At 29.9% G+C, this 23,609-nt stretch overlaps 1 protein-coding gene across 11 annotated transcripts in view; it reads right to left on the bottom strand.

The window, feature by feature from the left end:
- Shal (potassium voltage-gated channel protein Shal) overlaps nt 1-23,609 on the bottom strand; it is a 286,553-nt gene that overhangs the window by 219,749 nt on the left and 43,195 nt on the right. For all 11 annotated transcript variants that reach the window (XM_083093271.1, XM_083093269.1, XM_083093270.1 and 8 more), the window contains exon 3: nt 11,448-11,636. In XM_083093271.1, the coding sequence (XP_082949397.1) occupies nt 11,448-11,636 (189 nt within the window). The remainder of the gene's footprint in view (nt 1-11,447; nt 11,637-23,609) is intronic.

Below are 23,609 nucleotides of genomic sequence, written 5' to 3'. Positions count from 1 at the left end.
GCCACGTATTGTTTAATTTATATACAAAGTTGTTGGTTAACCCGAATTACAATGAGACGAGAAAGTAAACAGTGAAGTCTTTCAGTTGTTCCTCGTTGCACTGTTTCATGTTCATGTTTCATCTACGAATTTCCGCTTGAAATGCGTCATAGCTCGCACTAATTTGAAAACGGTTATTAATATTATTACACCTGCATGTACATTACCATGAAAATAAACTGCAATAGACACAACAAATGCTAATGAAATATAATAATCAGCAACACTTGTCTATTTATTTAGTCCAGAAAAAATTTAATTTTAATCAAAATCAAGATTATTTTTATTTTAATGGTATCTTTAATACAATAGTATTTTTCATATTATCTATTTATGATTTTTTATATGTGACTTAAATTATTTAAATTAAATAGCTAAAAAACGCCAGTTGAAAAAGTAAATCGCGTTTTGAGAGAAAATAATATTTCATATTGGATTTTATGGAAAAAGAAAAAGAATTTCTATTTTTCTTCTCAATTTTCTTTTTGTTTTGATTATAATTGTGTGCAGAAAAAATAAATATCTCACACACATTTGAAGACGAAAAATGTCCAGAATTTCACAATTTATTTAATTTTATATTTGTTAATGTAAAATTTTTTTATTTATAAATTAAAGAAATAAATTAAATACTAAATTAAATAATAAATTTTAAATTACATCGAAATAGCACTAAATACAATAAAATTACATTACATTGAATTTTATTGATGATGAAATGTATCTAATCATATACAAATAAAAATAAAATACAATTTTATGAAAAAAAAAAATTCTGTTTTAGATATTTTCTGAAATTTTTTTTAAATGTTTATATTGATTATATTTTTTTTATTCTGTCTTCTTTTTATTCTCTTTTATTTTATTCTCTCATTGTTAGTTAAATTACTGAAAAAGCTCGAGGAGATATACGAAAAACTGAATGACATAGAATCCTGAAAAACGAGAAAAACGAGATGTCTCCGAGAAATCCTGCGGGGACGATACTCGGAAAATGGGAGGTTATCGAGTGATCTCGATGTCGGGTGAACGTTCACTGTTTCTTCGATGTCGCGCGAAAGGATATTGCTCGTACAGAATAGAGCAGCATCTCGATCTCCTTTGCGATAAACGCCCTCGAAACGACTCGACGTGATCCAAGTAAACTGGAAAATTTTTCTTTTGTGCGAAAGTTGATGATCGCAATCGCGATAACTATTTTCTCAGCATTTTGCATAATTACACTCTAAAAAATCCATGTTTTTTATTTTTATTCCAATACTATTCTGTGTGTTTGGTATAATTTAATATAATAATAATATAATTATAATTGTACGCGTTCCTTTTTATTTTATTACACATCGAGAATTATAAAAAAATGAAATACTCTCTAAATGACACCAATGATTCTTTATCATAATAAATTAAATAGTACGTCAGAATAATAAAGTAAAGGAAAACCCACTGTCAATATCCGTTATTGTGAGGACACGATATAGTATTGATCGAGTCATAAAGTATTGATATCGTATATCGGAAAGTTAACGCATATACAAAACGGCTTTCGTCAGCTGCTAGAGAATTCCCAAGGAGGCTATGGCTTTCAAAGCTACAGATGGCTCGCATTTGAGCAAACCCGATCTTGGAGAGCTACAGGATTACTCACGAGAGACTGTTCGTATTTCAACGCGCAAGCTTTCTGAAGAGACGCGATTTGTCGTCGTAAAACCCTCATTATTCGAGCCAGCGTATTCTAACCCCGGCGCAAAAGTTGTGCAGTTTGTACAAGAAACATTGCGTAGGATTATCAATAATAATCCCGCAAGATTCATTCAAGAGATCTATATATGACGAGGGACGAGCAATATCATGTATATATATTACGGCTAATGTAATGTCGGAAAAAAACACGGACGCGCATTTCATACTGGAAATCATTTCGCCGATCTATTTTATTTATTCTTTTTCCTTTTTAGGGGAAGAATGATCTTTGGGCGAACATTTATATGTATATGGATATAACCCTGCCGCGAGATTATTCACGAAAGGCCGACCTACATTCTATCGGCCAGGATCTTTCTTGCTGCCTTCGCGAAGACCAGATTAGACTCGTCCTTATCGCATTGCGTCCTCGGGAGGGTAACCGAGCGAAGGAATAAAACGAGGAGCTGCTATGGGGGCAGAGATATTTGTCCAATAAAAGATGCCGCTCGTCTCCCCTATCCCTGTTATTTTCTCGTGAGAGCTCGCGATACGCTCCTGTGCGTATCATATTGTTCGCGCGAGTAGCACGCGAAAGGGAACGCCGCTAATGACGGTTTCAGAAAGATGGATGGGTTGGATGCGCCAATGTGCGTTGAACCGATCGATCCCTCGAAATTTCCGCCAATCCCGTACTTTGATGTGCGAAGAATTAACGCGAAACTAGAATTCCTTCAGATTTATCAAGAGAGCACAGCATTTTTCCCCTTCAATAGACGTATCGCTTTAAATTTCATGTTTAATCAAGTTCCTCTGTGTAAATTGATTTTAGGAATTATTATCGCAATTATGATGTGGAAGTCAACAAATCATACGAGTTCCTTCCTTACTCGAGATACAAGCTTCTTATATACAATTGTTTGCATTTAATAAAATAAAATTGCATCGAAGAATTTTTAAATATTACTCATCAATAAATTATCGCATAATTTAATCTACACGCAAACGCTATATTTGAAATAATAAAACTGAAGAAAAAGTCAGCGATGAATTTTACAAACACGATCGATCAAATATAAATAAATGTTAAATTAATTTATTTTACGATATCGTTTCTTCGCCTTTCGACGTCGTAATTCACGGAGCTGAGATGACGGATCAGAAATCGTAAGACGCGATCGGGATGTATATGCATTCCAAACATGACACATTCCCGGCATTCGTAAATCAGCAACTGTGGCATTGCTTCATAAATAACTCGATACGGTATCGTGACCCGTCATGCTCCGCGATTTTACGATCCTAACAACGTTTCAATATACTTATGCGATTCCTTACTTGACGAAAGGGCAAGTCGACACATTCATGATAATATCTCGCAAATTTGCAGATCTTTAGACTTTCTCTACGATTCTTCTCAAAAAAAATATAGAAAAATATAATTATTACATATTTTCAATGTGTATTTTATTTCTAAAGTTATTATTTTTTTATGATTATATATATATAAAATAAATAAGCGTTGAGATATAAAATAAAGACTTCAAAAAAATTTAATATAATCCCATTATGGAACATGATTGAGAGTTTATCAGAATTAGATCCTCCTAAACACTGTCAAACTTTTCTTTCTGCTATTTGCTATTTTTTCTTCCAAAGTAGACATATAGTTTTTTTTCACATACAATAAAATAGCATGGCAGATGAATTAATTAATTTATATTATCGTATTTATATCGATTCAAATTTATTATGGGATATTTGTATCTTTGTCATAGCGAAAAATTTAATTGTTCCTTAAAATTTTAGAACGACATTAAATACTCTCTATATCTGAGATACAAGATAATGGTAGCTCTTAAACACCCACTCACATAAAAGATATCGCTTCTAACGATGTTTCTTCGAGAATGTATATAATATCATGCTCCGTATATGTATACTATGACTTCTCGAGAAAGTCTTCTTTATTACACGTTACATCTTTAGTACACGTTTTCGTATGCATAAAATCACTACTGTTTATTTTTGCAAAGCAGCATGAATGTTGTATCTTACAACACGAATTGTTGTGCACGTAAAATAAACGTCGCATTTGATGCAATATCCAAATGTCTCGGTTCCAATGACAGTTTTACTCCTGCATTCGATCTCGGAGATTTTATCACGATTTTATCACGTTACGCGAGGTATTCTACGTCGCGAGAATGTATCGGACCATAACTTCCGGTTTCAGTTCGTTGACAGTGAAACGGTGCGTTACATCGCGTGTAACGATGCAACTCTCATGACGATTGCGGAAAATTAATTGGAACATACGGCAATTTTGCGTAATCATTAATAATAGAAATATTGATGGCTCGACGTGAAAGTGTTCGACTATTGTGTTCCCTTTCATGTTTCACTTCTACATATTTATTCCACAATCAAAATATCCGCGTAAATTAGTCATACTAGTTCTATTGTGCAAAAAAATTTTTCAAAAATAAAAAATAATAAATTGTTGAAACAGATTCAACATTTTTAATTTATATATATGATAGATTGTCGTTCCGAATAAAAATGATAGCAATGAGTAAAATGCCTGCGACATCCAACGTGATAATTATAAATGCACGATTCTCTCTATTTAGTTAACATAATATTTTACAACATTCCATGGCGAGGTACAGAATTACGATCGAGAATAAACGCATTGTCAGAAGTACAGCGACGGAATTGCGAGCATGTATTGTCTAAATGCCACGGTATCTGCGGAATCAACGGAATGACCGCTGCACATACATACATCGATATCAGCCGCAAACCGACGTACTGCATATCAGACATCGTCTATTCGAACATACTAGACCAATCGTCAGATTCATCAAGATAATCAAGAACGATATATTCGATAACTTTGTGGATTCTATGACTGTAATTTTCGATTAATGCACGGAGATGCGTCTACTGTAAACCGGATGAATTCCATATAATATTGATATTTTAAAAAGAATGATAACAATTTCTTTTTTAAAAATATTTCTCGAAATATAGAAAAGACGATCGATAAACATCCTTTGGTGAGAAATGTTGATGTGGATAATATAACAAAATGGAAAGAAAATTTTTTTGCGATTTTTTGATCCGTTATTTTTCCAACTTTTCAAAATTTTCGATCATAGAAATATATTATATTAATATATAAATGTAGTATCTCTCTCTTTCTCTCTTTTTCATGTATAAATGATAAATCGTCGCGAGATATTAGAATTCTTAATTCGTTGTGACAGATTTTTCACGGTCAAGAGCACCATAAAGTCCGACATAAAATGTCAGCTCCACCAGGGCTCTGTCAGATCACGGCTGCGACAGTCAGAGTACTGTTACTTTATGTGCTCCGTTCCGTTGCAGTCGTGTTCTCCATTTAGCCTTTCATTCTTTCCGGTGAAGATTTGTTTCCAGTTGGCTAATATTAAATTCAAGAGCGCACCACCTCTTTTCGGCGAGCAATGCATACGTAACTGAACTAGCCGCATTGTATCCGCCTCTTGATTTCGGAGAAACAATTTCGTTGCGCGAAAGATATGTTATTCTACGGAAACTCATGCGGTGAAACTCACTAAAAATTTACCTAATGAGCGGAAAGAAAAAACAGGATGTGGATGCAACATTTTTTTTTCATTTCGACCAAAACCGCGTTGTCCCAACGAATTTTCTGAAACGTCAAGTATTAATTGAACTGTGTATTTTTTGAAATAATACTTGACATTTTGGATTGTTTGGATGCATTTTTTCCACAAACTATTTTTCATCTCTCTACAAAATTTAATCAAATATATATCTCAAAGAAAAAAATCATATACCACGCACACATCTCTAGTAACTTTTTTCAGCCCTAATGGAAAATGTCATTTTGATATAATTTCACAGAACGTCTTATATATTAATTGAATTCTAAATATTCTTCATTTAATCGTGATCTATTAAATTATTTACTGGAATTTATTCATTTAATATATTTTATTCGATTGATTTTACTGTTCTATCGTTAAAAAAACATTTTTCTCGTATAATTTTTTTATTTCACTTTAAAATAATTAACGCACTTTCTCAGGCGAAAGCCGGCAATTCTATTCATTTACATAATCTCTCCAAGAACTTCATTGCATATTTATTCAATTCAATCCCCAAATTTATTCTAGTTTTAGCAGTTTTGTTGCAATTCGAAAAAAGAGTGTGTTCGTTTCTCAATCTGAGAAATAGAGTATTATATGTATTATATCATTTCCGAGCAGATTTTATTTTCCATCTGCCCTTTCTCTGCCAATCCCATTTAATTATCGTTAATAGAATTATCGTGGCTCAAAAAAAAAAAAGATTAAATATTTTTCCCGCAATGTTTCCACAAAGTCACAAAAAAATGTAACCTTCTTTCATTACATTTCGAGATTTTTCTTTCATTCTTTTTCCGATACGTCTTCCCATCACTTTGATTTTTTCGCTGACAATTTCTTGTCGTCTGACGGTTGCGCTACGGAAAATGGAAAAGCTATCAACAAAAGCTAACAATCGCTATCATCGAATTGCTTCTCGATATCGTGATGGACTATAATTAGTCACGGTGACGACGTACCGCGTCTACGATCCTGATGACGTTCGATCGAGCCCACGACTGCGGCCCGGAAGAAATCAATACGCCGCCCCGAAGATACCGACGATTGGCCGCGTCCATCAAAGACGAAGAGAAACTTTTTCAAAAGAAGATGAAATAAAATATAAAGATAAAACCGAGTCAACAGATAATTGTTATATGAAAAAATATATTTAATAAAATCCTGAAATCTCCTCTCTTTCCATAATATATAGAGCCCATCCAGTAGCTGGATTTATTAGGAATTATCCGATGACGTTAAATCGTAAAGCATAAATCATTAATTATTGCACTTGCTCACAAAGGTAGTGCATAATTCGTAAATTGAAATGTTGATTACCCGTTATTTCATCGCCTTAGTACAACCTTGATGCGTTCCCTTCACGTATAACAATGCAAATTCGCATGAAAGGCACAAGGATTCCGCCAGAATATCCACATGAAGAAGAGAGAACCACTCTATCTCTTGTCGGATTCTCGAAATATCTTTGCGTTTGTAGAAATGTTAGAGCAAGATGACGTAAAGAGGTGCATCTAGTATGCACTTTGGTAGCGCATGCATCTGTATGTGACGGGTCTAGGTGAGAATATCCAATTCTGAGCGAACGTTTTTATGACATATCATGCGAAATGTGTTCTTTTCTTGAAAATCTATCTTCCTTTTCTTCTCTTATTTTCGACAAAAAATATTTAACAGATATAATTTTTATTTTGTTATAAGGAAATCTTGTTAAATAACTATTCAGTTTTGTTTTATGTGATATGCTAGGTTCTATTTTGAGTAAAATATGTACATGATATGTTGTGTGTTACAAATATATACGTAAACTAAAGGTATTTTAATCTTTTATAAATTTCTTTATATTATAATCATCCCCTCAAATCTATTTTTTGTTAAAATATAGATTTCTAAATTAAATAAGAGTAATTTGTTATTTATTTGCATCCTAGAAAAATAATTATTTATTGTAAAATGACATTTTACAGTACATAATCATATAGTAAATTTATATTTTATAAACTTCGATTTAAAATAACTCTTAAGTCTCTGTTTAAATCTCATTCATTACGAAGAATTCCAATATCGAAAATTTTGGCATTACTTATTTTCCAATTTATCGACATATCGACACTGTATCGACACATTATCATGTTTTACATTTTATCAAAATCTTATACAACAAAAAAATAGAATATTAAACTAATTTTAAAAAGGAATATTAAAAAGATCTTAAAAAGAATATTAAACTAATTTTCATTTCTCATTTTTTTCAAATGTTTAAAAATCAATAAAAATTAAATCTTTATATTTTACAAACTTTAAGGAAAATTATTTTTCCAAATTTATTCAAAGAAGACTTGATAAACATTTTTGTGCCTTTTCTGGGATGGTTTGTATTTTGCATTTGGCTCAAACAATCGATACATATTTTAGAAGTAAGAAAAAAATGTTAACATTACAAATTAATAGAATAAAGAAGATGCATTGATTTGTCTTTTCAACAACACGTATTCGGTTTATTAAACAAGTACCTAGACCAATTCATGTCCGCATCCGAGAGTACAGTTCGTGTTTCGCTTTGCATTCGGCAAGTTCGCTACGTTGTTCTTTGATCAGCAGAAATTGTTCGTTTTCTTTGGAAACATCTTCGTGTCGAACATCGCACAAAGCATTCTCAGGAAACATTCTACAGGATTTGCGAGGTATAAATTCGAAGTTCGAGTTAAAGATTCGCCAGTTTCATGGATGGATAACGTGAACAACGAATCGATCGAAAACCTAATCCGTAGCCCGGCGACGTCATCGTCTCTAATATAAGAAGTACCCATCAAATGACATTATCATCGCAATATCAGAAATGTTGAATTTAAAATTAGCTATATAACGATAATTTGTCTGTAAAAATCATCAGATTAAATACAAACATTTTACCGTATGTCAATAGCTAAATATCCACAATTGCTTTTGATTATCAACGTGATTTTGATTATCAAATTGAATTTAAAATTAATTATTTGAGTATATTACCCTTGAATATTGTAAAAATAATATTTTTTTACTCATCATTTGGTTTATAATTCGTTAAAATTAGCAAATATAACACATTTTTCTCTTAATCAATTTTATATAAAAAATAAATTGTAGATAATATATTATATTATTAATATTAAAGCTTTTATATAAGCTTTTATATCTTTTATATAATTTCCAAGATAGCAAAAAATTACACGTGTCAAAATCATATAATATCATAAGTTATAAAAAAATGCACTAAAAAATTTAATATTGAAAATTAACACTAAAATATCATATAATATAAAGAGCTTTCGTCAAATTTAAATTAACTTATTGTTTATTACCATATTGTTTGTGCAAAATATAAATTGCCCTATAATATTACGCAAATGACACGACTACATATAACCAAAATTTGTCCCTTTACCTAATGTATAAGATACAAGCGGAATTCCCAAAGGAACAAAAGCAACCTAAAAGCAGACTAAAATTATCTATCTACAGATATATGGTACTTCGTTTGCGGTATATAGGGCAAATATACAAGCTAATACGATTGTTCTATTGACATTCAGTTTATAAAAGATGAATAGCCAGTGTTACTGGGAGTAATCCTTTCCTTTAATTCCATTATCTTGATTATTTTAGAAACATATTTTTTATGAAAAAATTGTAATATACTAAATTATGCAATTTTTTAAATTTATAATAATCTTTATTTAATATCAATTTCTTTATCAGAAATGTAACTTCTAGTATCGGTGACATAATTGATAAATATAAACATGTAAAAATAGATGAAATAAAAAATAGAAATTATAAAAATCATTAAAATTAGAAATTATATATATATAACGATTTAAAATGAAAATAAACTAGAATAAAATGGAGAGAAAGATGCACAGATTTCTCTGTGCAATTAGGTAATTTCTGAAACTTTTATAAAATTTTTAATTCTAAACTTTTAAAATTGAGTTAAACAGAATAAGTTTTGTATTTTGTATTTCTGTCGCAAATACACATCTCTTCTATTATATATATTTTAAATATTATTATAATTTTATAAGTTTATTCTTTTCAATTTTGCAAAGTTTAAAAGCGCGCAAGAATTTTATACGAATAAATAAAAATTTCCAAAAAATGAATTCAAGAATTTATTGCGAGAAATTAATTAATTAATTAAAGATCTTACTCGCACATATGTGTACATCTACATTATCTACATTATCTAAAAGCATTCTTACGTCCCTTCTTTTGAAATATCAAACTGTATCGAATTTGGCGAATCAACCTACATTCAACTTCCATAGGTTGTGACCCATATCATCTTGTATATTCTGTACGCATATTCAAAAGCTCTAATCCTCTCTGGCGTAATAAACTAATTTCTCCCTCCCACGTGGATGTTGTACAGTCTGCTATTACGCTATCGTACAAATCGTGACGCGTATTTTATAATTTCTTCCACGTATTCATCATATACGTCACGGTTGATTTAATAATTGTAGTTTGCATATCTACGCGTACACAAATATGCTCAACATAAGTAAGATGCATTAAAAAGCCATTATCCGCAACTATAAATCTTTTTACAAAAACGGAATCAAATTTCTTTGAAAAATGCATTTGTATTTTATATTAATCTTCTAGCTTCTAATTTCTCCTATTTTTTTGTTTCTTATAATTTTTATAGTCTCTTATTTTATTACGTATAAGAATATAAAAGAAGATATATAGAAAAATATAAAGTATTAAATATACATATTTATGATTCATAAATAGACTATTATTCTTATAATTTTTAATTTTTAATTTTAATTATATAGTGATATATAAACATGAATTATATTAAAACTATATCATTTATATATTTTTCTTAAAAAAAATTAGTTATTATTATTCAAATACTGTCTTATTTTATATTTTTCTATCTTCTTTCCCAATATGCATTCGTGTCCACTAAAATATTGTCTTATTTCATATTATTTTATCTTCTTCTCTAATATTATATATTCATATCTAGTTTTATGTTTTTATTGTATCTTAATTCTGTATCTTGATCTGTGTTACAGGAAAAATTTGAGACTTTTTTGTGACATCCCAAATATATCCGATCTCATAATACATGTAGCAGCAAATCCGTAAACGAGGATTGGTTCCCGAATATTCGAATTCGATAGCGACTACATCCCGCATCCCGCGGCAACCCTCGTTCACATAATCAACAACCCTCCCGTTCAGCTAGAATTAGACGAGTACGGGGCGTAGGTTTATTCAAATTATTCGCGCGCAGTATTTGCGAAACAGTCTACCAGATTTTCGAGATGAGATACCCATTAAATTTCTGGCGCGAGAAGCGGAAGCGTCGACAGATGCATTCGCGAGGATGCAGTTGCTTTGTCGCTTCGCGTCAGTGGGATTAATAACAGACGCTAGAGATAGATTACGTTTTTGTGCGAGTTTGTCTTCGCGTTCACGGTGAAAGAACATCCCTTTCATGAATAATTAATTATCATTTCGTTGATTAATCTATCTTTGTCACTCGGCTTTATGCGAATATTTGAAAAACCTTAAATAATGATAGTAAAATTCTTTACCATATTTTGAAATGAATTGTTCTTAATTTCATTAAACGTCATTTTTCTTTCCACAGTATTAGAGAATATTAATTAACTATTATATAAGTTTTCAGTATTACTTTTATTTTTTTCAATTATAATTTTTTTTATTTTGGTATAATTCTAAAAAAATGATATTTCAAATAGAACATACAGTATTTGTGTAAGTGTGTCGAAGTAACTTATGCACCTTTCTAAAAGATTTTCTTCATTCAGAGATCGGAAACTTCTAACTTCTTTTGATATATATATATGGCGCAATTTATGAAGAAAGAATATTATCTGATCGTCGTTCAAGTGACGTATTATAAAAACAAAGTGCATCCTTTACGTGGGAAAGTTAATTTATTGATGGGGATTTGAAGGGCTTTAGAATGACCTGACAAAGACTTAGAGGGCTTTAGAATTCCCACAAAAACGCGACATGCAGCTGTTAGTAGACAAAGATGTAAGTACTTACCGTGGTCTTCTCTAAGCAACGAAGTAGGTGATGATGCTGCAGCTCAAAGATATCCTCCTCTTTGCAGAACTCCTCCAGCTGCAGCCCGCTCTCCTGAGCGGCCAAACGCGCCTCCGCTGCCTTCTTTTTGCTCACGAAGGCGGCGCCGCTCGACGCCTTCGCAATTCTAATGCGTGCCAATCTGGCTTTCTGCAACAAGAAAAAAAGGAGAATTCGTATTACTTAACTGCTGCTTTTAACTCCTTATCTGCTGGTCTTAACAAAGCTAATGATTAATAAAGATTTAATGAACTTTCTATCACTATACTTATATGATAATTAATTGTATATAACTACAATTAATATTTATAAAATTCTAAGATAAAAAATACGATAAATATCAAGAATATTATAACTTCAAGATTTAAAAATTTTAATTCTCCCAGTAATCTATTTAAAAAATTTAATTTTTCAAGCAAGCATATATAATAAAAACATATCGACATTTCGTTATTTTAATAGAATTTAATTTTTAAGTAATTAATTAATTGCCTTTTTTATTATTTCTTACAGAATCTGATAATTATTTCAATGCTTGCTTCGAAACATAAGCGTAACGATTTTAATCGTAAAAATGCACGCACATGATCGGAATAAATAAGATACATCGCATCAGGAGATAAGTATTTGTATTATTTCAGGATTAAGTATACGCGCAGCTTTCCGCACCGCGTATAAATTCCCGCTAAGGCCAGAATAAACTTCTATCTTGGCGACGTGACACATGGCGCTCGAACTTCATCGTGCCTCTTTAAATCCCCATTTTACGCCGCGTGAGGAAGCTTCCGGTTGACAAATGACCGAATTTGCCGTCGCAAATATTTTACGTAAATTTTTGCCGCTGAAAAAAATTCTTCTCAAGAAGATTTGCTTTCAACGGAAAGCAATATCTTTCTTTCGATTTTCTTTAATTTCATCTCCCCTAAGCCACAAAACTTTTTATCCTGCATTTTGTAATTTATGAATAGATAAATAAGTGTCTGAAAATTATATACGTAAATTATAAGTTCTTTTCAATAAATACACATGATTATTTTTATATATACAGGGTGACCCATTTTAACTTAGGCAGCCAAATAACTCGAAAAATAAGCAAGATAGAGAAAAATGTTTTAGACAAAAGTTGTATGGTTTCGAGGGGGCCATAAGATGGTATCATTGGTTTGACCTTGAAGAGTCATTTGAAGGTCACGTTAAGGTCACTTCAATTTTTTTAAATGGAACATCCTATATATTTTTGTACATTCTTGTAGCTCATCTCGAGAGCTTTCCAAAACACTATAATTAAGTACATTTTCGTTAAGTACTTTTTGAGTTATGAGGCTTGAAATAATTTCTTAATTTTACATAAACCGTAAAATATCTTGTAAAATATTCATTTTTCGATTACCTTACCTTAATAGTTTTATGTACAAAATAATGAGAGGAATCAATTGGTGTAAAGAAAACACATAGTTGTTTCGAAGAAAAAATATGTAATTTGCAATTAACAATTCCATATTTTTTCTTAAAAACAACTATGTGTTTTCTTTACACCAATTGATTCCTCTCATTATTTTGTACATAAAAGTATTAAGGTAAGATAATCGAAAAATGAATATTTTACAAGATATTTTACGGTTTATGTAAAATTAAGAAATTATTTCAAGCATCATAACTCAAAAAGTACTTAACGGAAAGGTACTTAATTATAGTTTTTTGGAAAGCTCTCGAAATAAGCTACAAGAATGTACAAAAATATATAGGGTATTCCATTTAAAAAAATTGAAGTGACCTTCACGTGACCTTCAAATGACTCTTCAAGGTCAAACCAATGATACCATCTTATGGCCCCCTCGAAACCATACAACTTTTGTCTAAAACATTTTTCTCTATCTTGCTTATTTTTCGAGTTATTTGGCTGCCTAAGTTAAAATGGGTCACCCTGTATAATATGTGTTTCATTTTAGTGTTTACTTTATTTCAACGCATGTTTAATATTTTTAAAAAGAGAAGTTACATTTACAATTACTGGAGGAAAGACAATAACCATTACTTACATATTATAATTATCAAGTAACTAGACTTTATTATTAAAACTCTACGGAAAATTTAATATTTAAAAATTGGTGATATATTAAAACGCATATTTTACGTGATTTATTTGATCAAAATCAATACGACATATTTCTAGCATACATTCTGCAGATAATGTACTTCTATATTGTACACAGTTTTCTCTGGTTGCAATATAATAAAGTTTCATATGATTAGTGGGAGTATCATATAAAGTATAGTGCAATCTTTATAATATAGTAATCGCGCGTGTAATCGTAATTAATCATGAGTGAATAAGTCATAAAAAATCACAACAAAAGCAAACAAGAGAAGAGAAGAAGAGGTCTGAGGAGGTATCAGACATCGGTGGAGCTATTATAGCATAAGCAATTTATAACTTATTGTATTATTCATTGCTTATAAAATTAATTGCTTCTTTATCTCTACGATAGTCTATTTTTAATTATCATATATATAATGCATGTATAAAAAATATTTCTCATACTTTATTTTAATAAAATTTTGTTTTAATTTAATAAAATTTTATTTTAGTAACAATTAATTTTAGTTACAATTTTAATAAAATATTTGAAATATCTATAATAAAATATTTATATAAATTAATAGTTTTATATAGATACATGTATATAAAATATTTTAACATAAATAACACATTATATATATATATATATATATATATATATATATATATTTACATTACGTATATGTTTAAGATTTATAATTATTCATATAGAAATTAAATTTTTCTATTACATGTAATTATATAACCTATATGATTAAATATCTATAAAAAATAAAGAAGTCATTTTTTTTATAGTTTTGATTTCTTTCTCTGATAATCTACGAAAAAATATGACAGACTATGCATATGTATATATATATATATATATCTTTCACACCATTTACTTTTTTATTTACAGTGAAGTTGAATCATGAAAACAAAATGCAAAATAAAAGGTTACGGAGCTCGTAAATTTTAAGTTATAGCGAGCAATATTACTAGCAGTTGAAATACTTCAAATCATTTATTTATAATCCTGGACAAACGAGGAACTATAAATAAACATAGCTCTTTTCGCCCTGTATTTTTCTAAGCGTCTTTATAAATAAACGACCTTATGCAACCTTATTGACGCTGCATACAACTACATGATTAACTTTACTTTTTTCTTACGGTTGACCTGCAACAATCATAGTGTTATTTTATGCAGCAAGAAATCTGTGCGCAACCAGTGAACGCAAATAATTTCCTTAACCAGTGTTGCTTAATTTTTATATGATTCTTTTTTCTTAATACTTTAAAATTATAAAAAGGCATTGATATGATCATATCTTTAAATGCCATCTTTTTTAGCTTAATCTTTCTTGTAAAATATCTGCTAAAACATTAATTCTAAAATTATAAAAAAGTCTACTATCAAAGCATTTTATTATGTACATTTTTTTGTAGCAAAAGTTTAACCAGATACTATCTTTTTTACTATATTTTAATATATTGTTTTAAATCTCCTTATTGTGTATGTGTCACAACACATTAATTTATACATTATAATAAAATATTTCTAAAGTTTATAATTAAATTAATTCAAAGTATGTAGAAACTTTATTTTAATAAGAAGGATTTTGTGTTATATGTTTGCATCTTTCAATTTATAATATGCTTAGATTTTTTAAATCCAGATCTTAACAATTAGTTTTCTATTATTTCTTTTAATAAAATATTATATTGTTATAATTATCTTATATGTATATAGATAACATTGATTTCAAATTCTCTTTAAATAAAAGAAAGTATAAGAGATTTCTCTAGAATTTCATATAAACAATTATTTCTCACTATGCAGATACTAGATCCCTACTTAGTCCTTTTTGTGCCAAATATCTATTTTCTTTTCAATCAGCATATAATATTAAAAGATTTTGTTAAGAAAAAATATTAAATTTATAAATTATAACAGGATTAAAATTTTTAACTTGAAAATTTATTATGCAAAATATAGAAATAAAAAGAAAACTCTATTATAAATACAAATGACTATTACTATTGTGCGATAAATTGTTAGGCGATCCATTATCGTCTGCACATATATAACAATAAAAAATTACAAATAAATTAATAAATAAAATTTTATTTTCCAAGAAATAAATGCATAACGTACAGTATTTAATTAAAACATAAACTGAACATTAAACATATTTTTGAACACAATGTCACTAGAGTTTCGATGTAATAGAATAATATTGGAATTTCTGTGGTTTTATGCGATATTACACCGCGAATAAACTTTCGATGGACTCTTTTCCGGCCGCAAACGAGGATTAACGGCGTCCGAGCGGTAGCGTATCGATCGTGCTAATTTTGTAACTTTCGCAACTTGCACTATGCAATTGCGGAAATTGCGACAGACGGCAATAGGCGCTAATTCAATGTCCGCGTCTTGAATTGCCGTACGTAATCATTATGAAGATATAACGAGTTAAAATGTATTATATGTTCTCTTGTAAAATTTTCCGAACGCTGACGTATATTTTTGTGAACAATATCGATAGTTACCGTTAATCGGCTGATTAGAGATTGAAAGGGCCCAGTGTGTGTTTCCATCAGTTCTATTTTTGTTAAAAAAGGGGTAAAAACACGCGTTGCAACAACTAGAGGATCGGAAGATTTCAATCGATAAAAATATGGACATACGAGAACTTAATCCCTTTCTCTTGCAAAAAAAATTATTCTTTTCAATCTTTAGATTACTTTTGCAAATGCATGTGTTACTTTTCATGTATAAAATTAATAACACACATGTTATATTTTTTGTAACATATTTTTAAAAAATAAAATGTCACATATTAAATAAAATATAAGCAACTTTAATATTGTAACATAGTTATCTTGCATTTATAATATTTTATATTTACATTTATTCACATGTATCATGTCATATTAATTAATAAATGTTAATGAAAATAGCACTCGAAATCGTGTGTGCTTTTTGCTATTTTTAAAATATCTTGGTTAGTAGAACACAAATATTCTTATCGTCTATTTAACACTAAAAACTTTTTATATGGCATCAAGATGTACATTCTCATGAATTTGTTAAAAGAAAACTAGATCTTTAGTTTTATCCAAAACTTTTATCTCTTATTTCATTCAAATATCTAAAAATTAGAATTCGACAAATACATTTTGCAGCAAATAAACTGTGTAAAGTGTTATATAAATTTAATTGCCTGTAACCTAAGGAAATTTCAAACAGCCGCTAAATCCGCATAGAGATTATGAAATTCTTGGCTTATCGCAAATTTGCGATAAGAGTGCCAAGGATGCAAGTCAACATGCAAACAAGGTCGCCTCATGAAACAGAAGCCCGGTTGCCGATTTACATTTGCCTCGGTATATTTTCGCGCAATTCCAGCCAAAAGTGCAGCCGCGATTTTCCGCGACGCGCATTCGCTCGATACACGCAAATGTTTACGCCGTTACGGCTCGAGGGATCTGCGAAGCATCAGTATGCCATATTCGAATGCAACTGCGGCTGAATTGTGCTTTACTGTCATGTGACGACAGCTACGATAACGACCGTCGAGGATAGAACGCTGACAATCGTCAGAATCATCATCAGCTATGATCGGACGCAGCTTTATGGAACCACAATGAAAACGTCGTAAAGCGAGCAGCTCGAGCCTTCTAGATGCCTGGCATAATACGATGAAATTCATAGCGATGTTATTTCAAGTGCGATAAATTGCGATGTCGCGACGCGAAATGTTTCGAATTTACTTAATATGTTTGCCGTCTCGATGCTTCCAGCATTCGCCGGAATCGCCAATCATTGGTTTAAATAAAGTTTAAGTAAATATCGCAGTATATTTATACATCGCTTCATATGTTCAATTTTGTCTTGAATCGAAAATGTTCTTGCTTCTTTCATGAATGGTTAGAATTAATCATATTTAAAGCAAAGAAATTAGTTTGGATTAATTAATTTAATTTATTTTGATATAATTAAATTTAGATCGAGCATAAGTTGCAATCGCTAATATAGATAGCGAAATGCTGCACCAGCTTCACAAATATACATAATACATATTGACATATGTGCTATATCGAATATATTTCAAATGGCACGCTTGACAGACTTCATAACAAATTAACCGCTTAATAATGACTATTTCTCAATTTACATGTAAATTTGCTGCAATTCTTGCGTAACTTTAGATTACGCGACAACAAATATCTATATCGATGTTTATTATATAAGGATTGTATTTACTGACGTGCATTAATTAAGTAATTAATGTCAATATTTATTAACAACACATTTTGACTTTCAAAATATCGCGCATCGAGATTTTCACGTTGTAAAGGCCAAAAATTATTCTACCACATGCATGTGTAATCTTATACATAATATTATATACATATTTTATATTAATATAAAATAATATATAATATTAATATAATATAATATAATATAATATATAATATAATATATAAATATTAATATAATATAATATAAATATTATATAGAGAAAAAAAAATATATAAAAATATATAAGGAAACGCGCAATAAAAGAGATGCTCACAAGCATTAATATTTCTAATCAAATTAAAAAAAAGATTATTTCTTGAAGATGAATTCATAGATAAAAAGAAGAGTAGCAATTCTGAGATTCTCAATGTAACACAAAATGGTAAATGCCCATAAAAGATATTCTGCCATATAAAGTCACTTAATTTCCTTATCGTTGTTACATTGTAAACGTGTCTTTCCGAAGACGCTTTTACATTTCGGGGAGCGCGAAAGGGTTATCAGCGTCTGGCAGCGCGTCGCCACCGGAAGTTACATAGATTCGTGAATGCATTCAACCCACCGGTACGGTATCATGAAACGAGAGAAAGTAGAAGTTTGACTGAAACGTATCTACAGCTCGCAGCGGTTTCACAGCCCAAGGCGGACACAATCGAATATTCGAATAGGTAGTCGCTAAATAGACGCGTGCGCAGAAAACAAAAGCGACGAGAACAATATTGTACGTTCGCGCCGAGACTACAGACACAGTGATTAAAAAGTGCATAACGATCATCCCCCGTGCAATTACTAGAAAACCGTGCCGCCGGAAACTGTAACAACGAATGTTGGTTACGACGTGTTTTTCCCTTTTAATCGAGCAATCGATCAATTGATTTCTCCAAACCTAGCGATTTCTAATTTAAAATTGCGAAAAAGCAAATCGGAAACTATCGAAGAACGAATTACACTTAAGAGAATGTCAAAAGAATACTGTGGAATGTAAAAATGTAACTTCAAATATGCATATCGTCTGAGAAAAATATTGTCAAGTATGCAAGTTCGTAAAAATTATCAGACATCCTTATAAATGTCAGATACACTTCACTCTTACAATTAGAAAAATTTTGTTTCGTGGAATTCGCACGCTCATTGATGCCCATTGAAATCTTTCTACCGGTGAAATCTCGAGAAAATCCTCAAGAGGCTTCTCTCTTCTTTCGCGAAAAAAAATTCTGCAATTCTGAAAACCACTTTTATCCTCCCGAGGAAAGTCTCATAAAATAGGTCTTGCATAGCGTATCGCGAGCACAGTAGGTTTTCTTAAAAAAAACGCGAAAGCTTCGGGCCGACCAACCTCTTGTCCGTGACCCGCGTTATTTCGCGGCATTCGTCTAATTAACTTAGATGGATAAGCAGCGGGCGAAAACTCGCGATCGTTACCGATCGCGTTATACCCTTTCCCCTTATCGTCGGCTCGCAGCCGGAATTAATTGTCGAATATCACGCAAAGATCATCGCGTGTATCCGTAATGTGTTCACGTTGGCTTTTATTACTTAACTGAATTCGGAAGTTCTTGTTGAGGAGTCGATAACCGATAGGACTGTGCAAAATAATGTTCGATTCGTTAAAAAATTTCAAAAGCGTAAAAATATTTCAATTAATCGTGAAATAAATATATTGAAATAATTAATTTATAAGTAAAATATTATTATGTTATTTTATATTTCAATTGAAAATTTCAAAAAAAAATTACTGAAAAGTCTAAGTGTTATGTCATATATTCATTTATACACTTATTTTTTTGCTTAGATTTTCAATTCAGTTTCAATAGAATTGATTCTCATGCAAATTTCTTATGATACCGTGGGCCAAGAATATTTTTCAAAAATATTGTTTCGTTCGCAGAGAACAATATCTATCGACAGCAAAAATAAAAATATTAGAACCGATTTAATATTGTCTTGGAATATATTGAATATCCTACCATAATTTCTGTGACAGAAATCCGTTTGATATCTCGTCGATATCAAGAAAATTTTGAAAAACTATATTACATTCCGTAAGTAACAATCACATCTAGCATCGATGCCAGTATTGACAGAATTGCAAATACCAATATTTTTATTTTATTACTTTATTAATAATAATTTACACATATAATTTTATGCAAAAGAGGTATGTTATTTTTATTTATTAAAATAATTTGTGATGTCTTTGAATGAAATTCAATAAATATACGAATAAAAAAATTTTATATCAAATCGTAATTCTTAAAAGTATGTTAAAAATTATTATATATTTAGTATATAATAAAATATTAATAAAAATTTATGCATACTTTTTAATTTCAATAAATATTAATAAATTTCATCGAATACGATCCATTAAAGATTATTCTTTGACGGGCCAAGGCTCTGTTTATTAAAAATTCCCACGCGATGCATCGAAAAATTAAGGTCAGTTATTTACATCGCTTACATCCGTTAGTCAGCCCAGTTATTGGTGATTACTATTTGCGTTAATATCCGCAATAGTGCATTCTAATTACTGTCTACGTACGTAGCATTCGCAATTAATTAAAACCGCGACGCGCGGAAGCTCCGCGTTAATTTACATCGTTGGCTGTAAGCGTCGTCCCAAATTTCTTGTCGGGCTTTTCATTTCGAGCTGCCGCTTATAATAACCGGCTCAGCGAATAGCTAATCGGTGCATTTGCATTATTAGGCGTGTCGAGAAGTATTGCATAAGAGCGTCGTTGCACTTTTTAGCTGTTCTTTGGCAAGGCAAATATTCTAAAATTACAATGTTTGCTCTTGATTGGCATCTAATAATGCAATCATGAAAATATCAGCACAATTTATATTTTCATTGTTATTTTTTATTTTTTTTTTAGAATTACTTTTAATATTATAGAGTTTTTTTCTGGATCTTATTTTTTTGATCATGAAAATCACTATATGATTAAAATAAGTATTTTTATAAGTCTTAATGTAAGAAGCATCTCAAAATCAACAAATTGTAATCTATTTAATGAATAAATAATAATATATGTATAACGAATAAATAGAATTTCAGAGCAAAGTATTAGCAAATACGTTTGAAACTCATTACGAAAGTCATATATTTGTTCCAAAGATGCTTCGTTAATTATATCGTAATAATTTATGCAGTTTGTAAATAAAATTTAATATCTATGTATATAATAACGTTAGAATTATTCGCATACATTTATTCATTTCACGCCATTTTCTCGCTATTTGTATCATTGCATCACGAGCTCCAACATGTCAATATGAAAATCGCGTAAAGATTTTATCTATATGAATGATCAAATAACTATTGTGCTTCTATATTTCGATATGAAAATCAATCTAACTGTCGCGCATGGATAAAATATAAAACAAAATCAAATTAACAAATCTAAAAAGTAAAATCTTAATTCTTCTTTAGCATAAAAGTTAAGTCTAAATTTTATTAAGCACAAATATGTTTTATAAACATTTGAAATGGATTATAAACATTATATATTAATGATAAGTTGACATTGGACATAATGAAATAATATATATGCATATGCATGTACATAATTTCAATATCAATTAGAATGCATAACTATTACATGTCAAATATAATCGTTTCGTTCATTTTATACTGTGATGGATGATATTTACAAACTTTTGATTTTTACAGCCTTTTTTAAAAAGAAATATACAAAACTAAAAAAATTATCCGAATTCAATAAATATAATTTTAACAAAAATAAGTAAAAATATAACGAATAAAATCATCACAAGTAGTAATAATGTTTTCAAGATAATTTAGCAATTAAAAAATTAATAAAAATAATGATATTGCAAATATCCTAATCCTTAATTTTGAAAATAGATCATTTTGCTAATATATAAGTAATATTTTGGATTGCCAATATTCTTTTTGTAGAATGTTCCTTTAACCGTAACATAAAAGTGGATATTACACGAAAGCAATTTGCGGAAGAGGTAACCCTATTAGGAAGCGAACATCTGTGCACGTTATATACGTACGTGATTGCTGAAAGGTTAAAAGAATAGAAAAATGATTTTTTTCCTAGGATTCGTGTTATCGTTCTTGATGTATGTGAAAACAATCACAACGGACTAACGCGTAGGCGCGTTAATAGAGACTGCCTCTTGTATGAATCATGCAATACTAAGAAGCTTTCTCATATATATTTTCACTAACAATAAGTAGACAAAATTAAAGAGATGTGATTTTAATAAAATCCATATATTATCTTGTGTTAAAATACTTACATGTTCGAACACTAACGTGCATTAATATAAATTGATTGTTGAAAATATACTATTTTAAAAAGAGAATTTTTATGGATATTTTCATCTGCATTAAATAAACTAAAATAGAGAGAGAGAGAGAATGTAAAATTATAAAAAAATCAATTGTATTGCACGAGAATCACAAGAGAATTAGTGATTATTTCACAAAAGCCTTGTTTCTTTATGTATCGACCTGCCGCGATTTTATTTGTCTACGATATTGTTTTTACAAAAAAAGATGCTACAGCATCGTCGTTGCTATTTTCTCAGTATTACTTTTATTCGCAAAAAATTAATATCGGATTTTCCAGGAACGAAATATATAATATTCGCTAATTTCTACAGCCCTAAATATGTCTTTAGTAAAATATAATTCACAGATTAATCAGCATTCATAAGTTGAAATTGATAATGATTTATTAGAAATATAAAGAAGAAAGAAAAAATACTCAAGCAATTTTTAATATTTAATTTGAATATAACCATTACTGAAAAAGACATTTTGACAAAGGAGCTCTTGGACGCATATTTTTGAAGAATAATTTTAAATTCTACAATTTTTCTTTAGTAACGTTTATTTTCGATTTCGATACTATTTTAAAAAATTCAAAGTTTTAATTTTTCTGTAGTGGTCAAACAAATATTTGACTTTAATCTCATCGTTTTTGCTGATAAAGATAAAAGAAATTCTCTCTCTTGATCAAGAAATTAAAAAAAAAAATAAAAAGCTCAAAGCTTCGCTTTCTTTAGTGATTGATTGAACGAAGCAATCTTGATTAACACACCTACGCGGTCGAACTGTTCGGAACTGTTTGTAGCGTTAAGAATAACCGCGACCGCACCGATCGCCACTGCTGCAACCAAGCGCGACTGTTTATTTAGTGAAAAAGAAGCGGCGCAATAAAACTTCGACAGCCGGCCAATGACGTCAATGATTTAATCGCACATCGCGAATGGATCAGAGGAATCATTGGTTGTCGACAGAAAATCTTTCTCTTTGTCGAGAAAAGGAATAAAATGTATTTAACGAAAAAAAATTCATGCAACTGAAATATGGCAATTATTTTTATGTTATTGTTTCCTATCACGTCGATTTGATTGAAAGTAAAAGAGAAATCATCGAGAGATACACTTGTAAATTTGATGAATATATGATACCCTAATAATAAAAATTTAAATATCAATATTATGTATTTTTAATAGAAATTATTTTAAAAATTTAAATTTTTTTTCATAATTCAAGTAAATAAATTCTACTAATTTGCTTACTATACTATACAATCATATATATTATATAATTATTATATTATTTATATTATTACAAAGTTACTGCAAAATTAGAGGTAGAAAACACTTTTTTTAGAAAAATGTTCCAATAAAACACTTAAGTTATTTAAAGAAATTTATTGACAAACAAAGTTTATCTTGGGAGATTTTGGATTTAAATCTTAATCCGTCT

Source organism: Camponotus vicinus, unplaced genomic scaffold (genome assembly GCF_025532165.1).
Source record: "Camponotus vicinus isolate PSW18456_S1 unplaced genomic scaffold, iyCamVici1.0 SCAF_3, whole genome shotgun sequence".
Lineage (NCBI taxonomy): Eukaryota > Metazoa > Arthropoda > Insecta > Hymenoptera > Formicidae > Camponotus > Camponotus vicinus.
The sequence above is the reverse complement of the archived record's forward strand: the minus strand, read 5'-3'. Positions and strand labels throughout refer to the sequence as shown.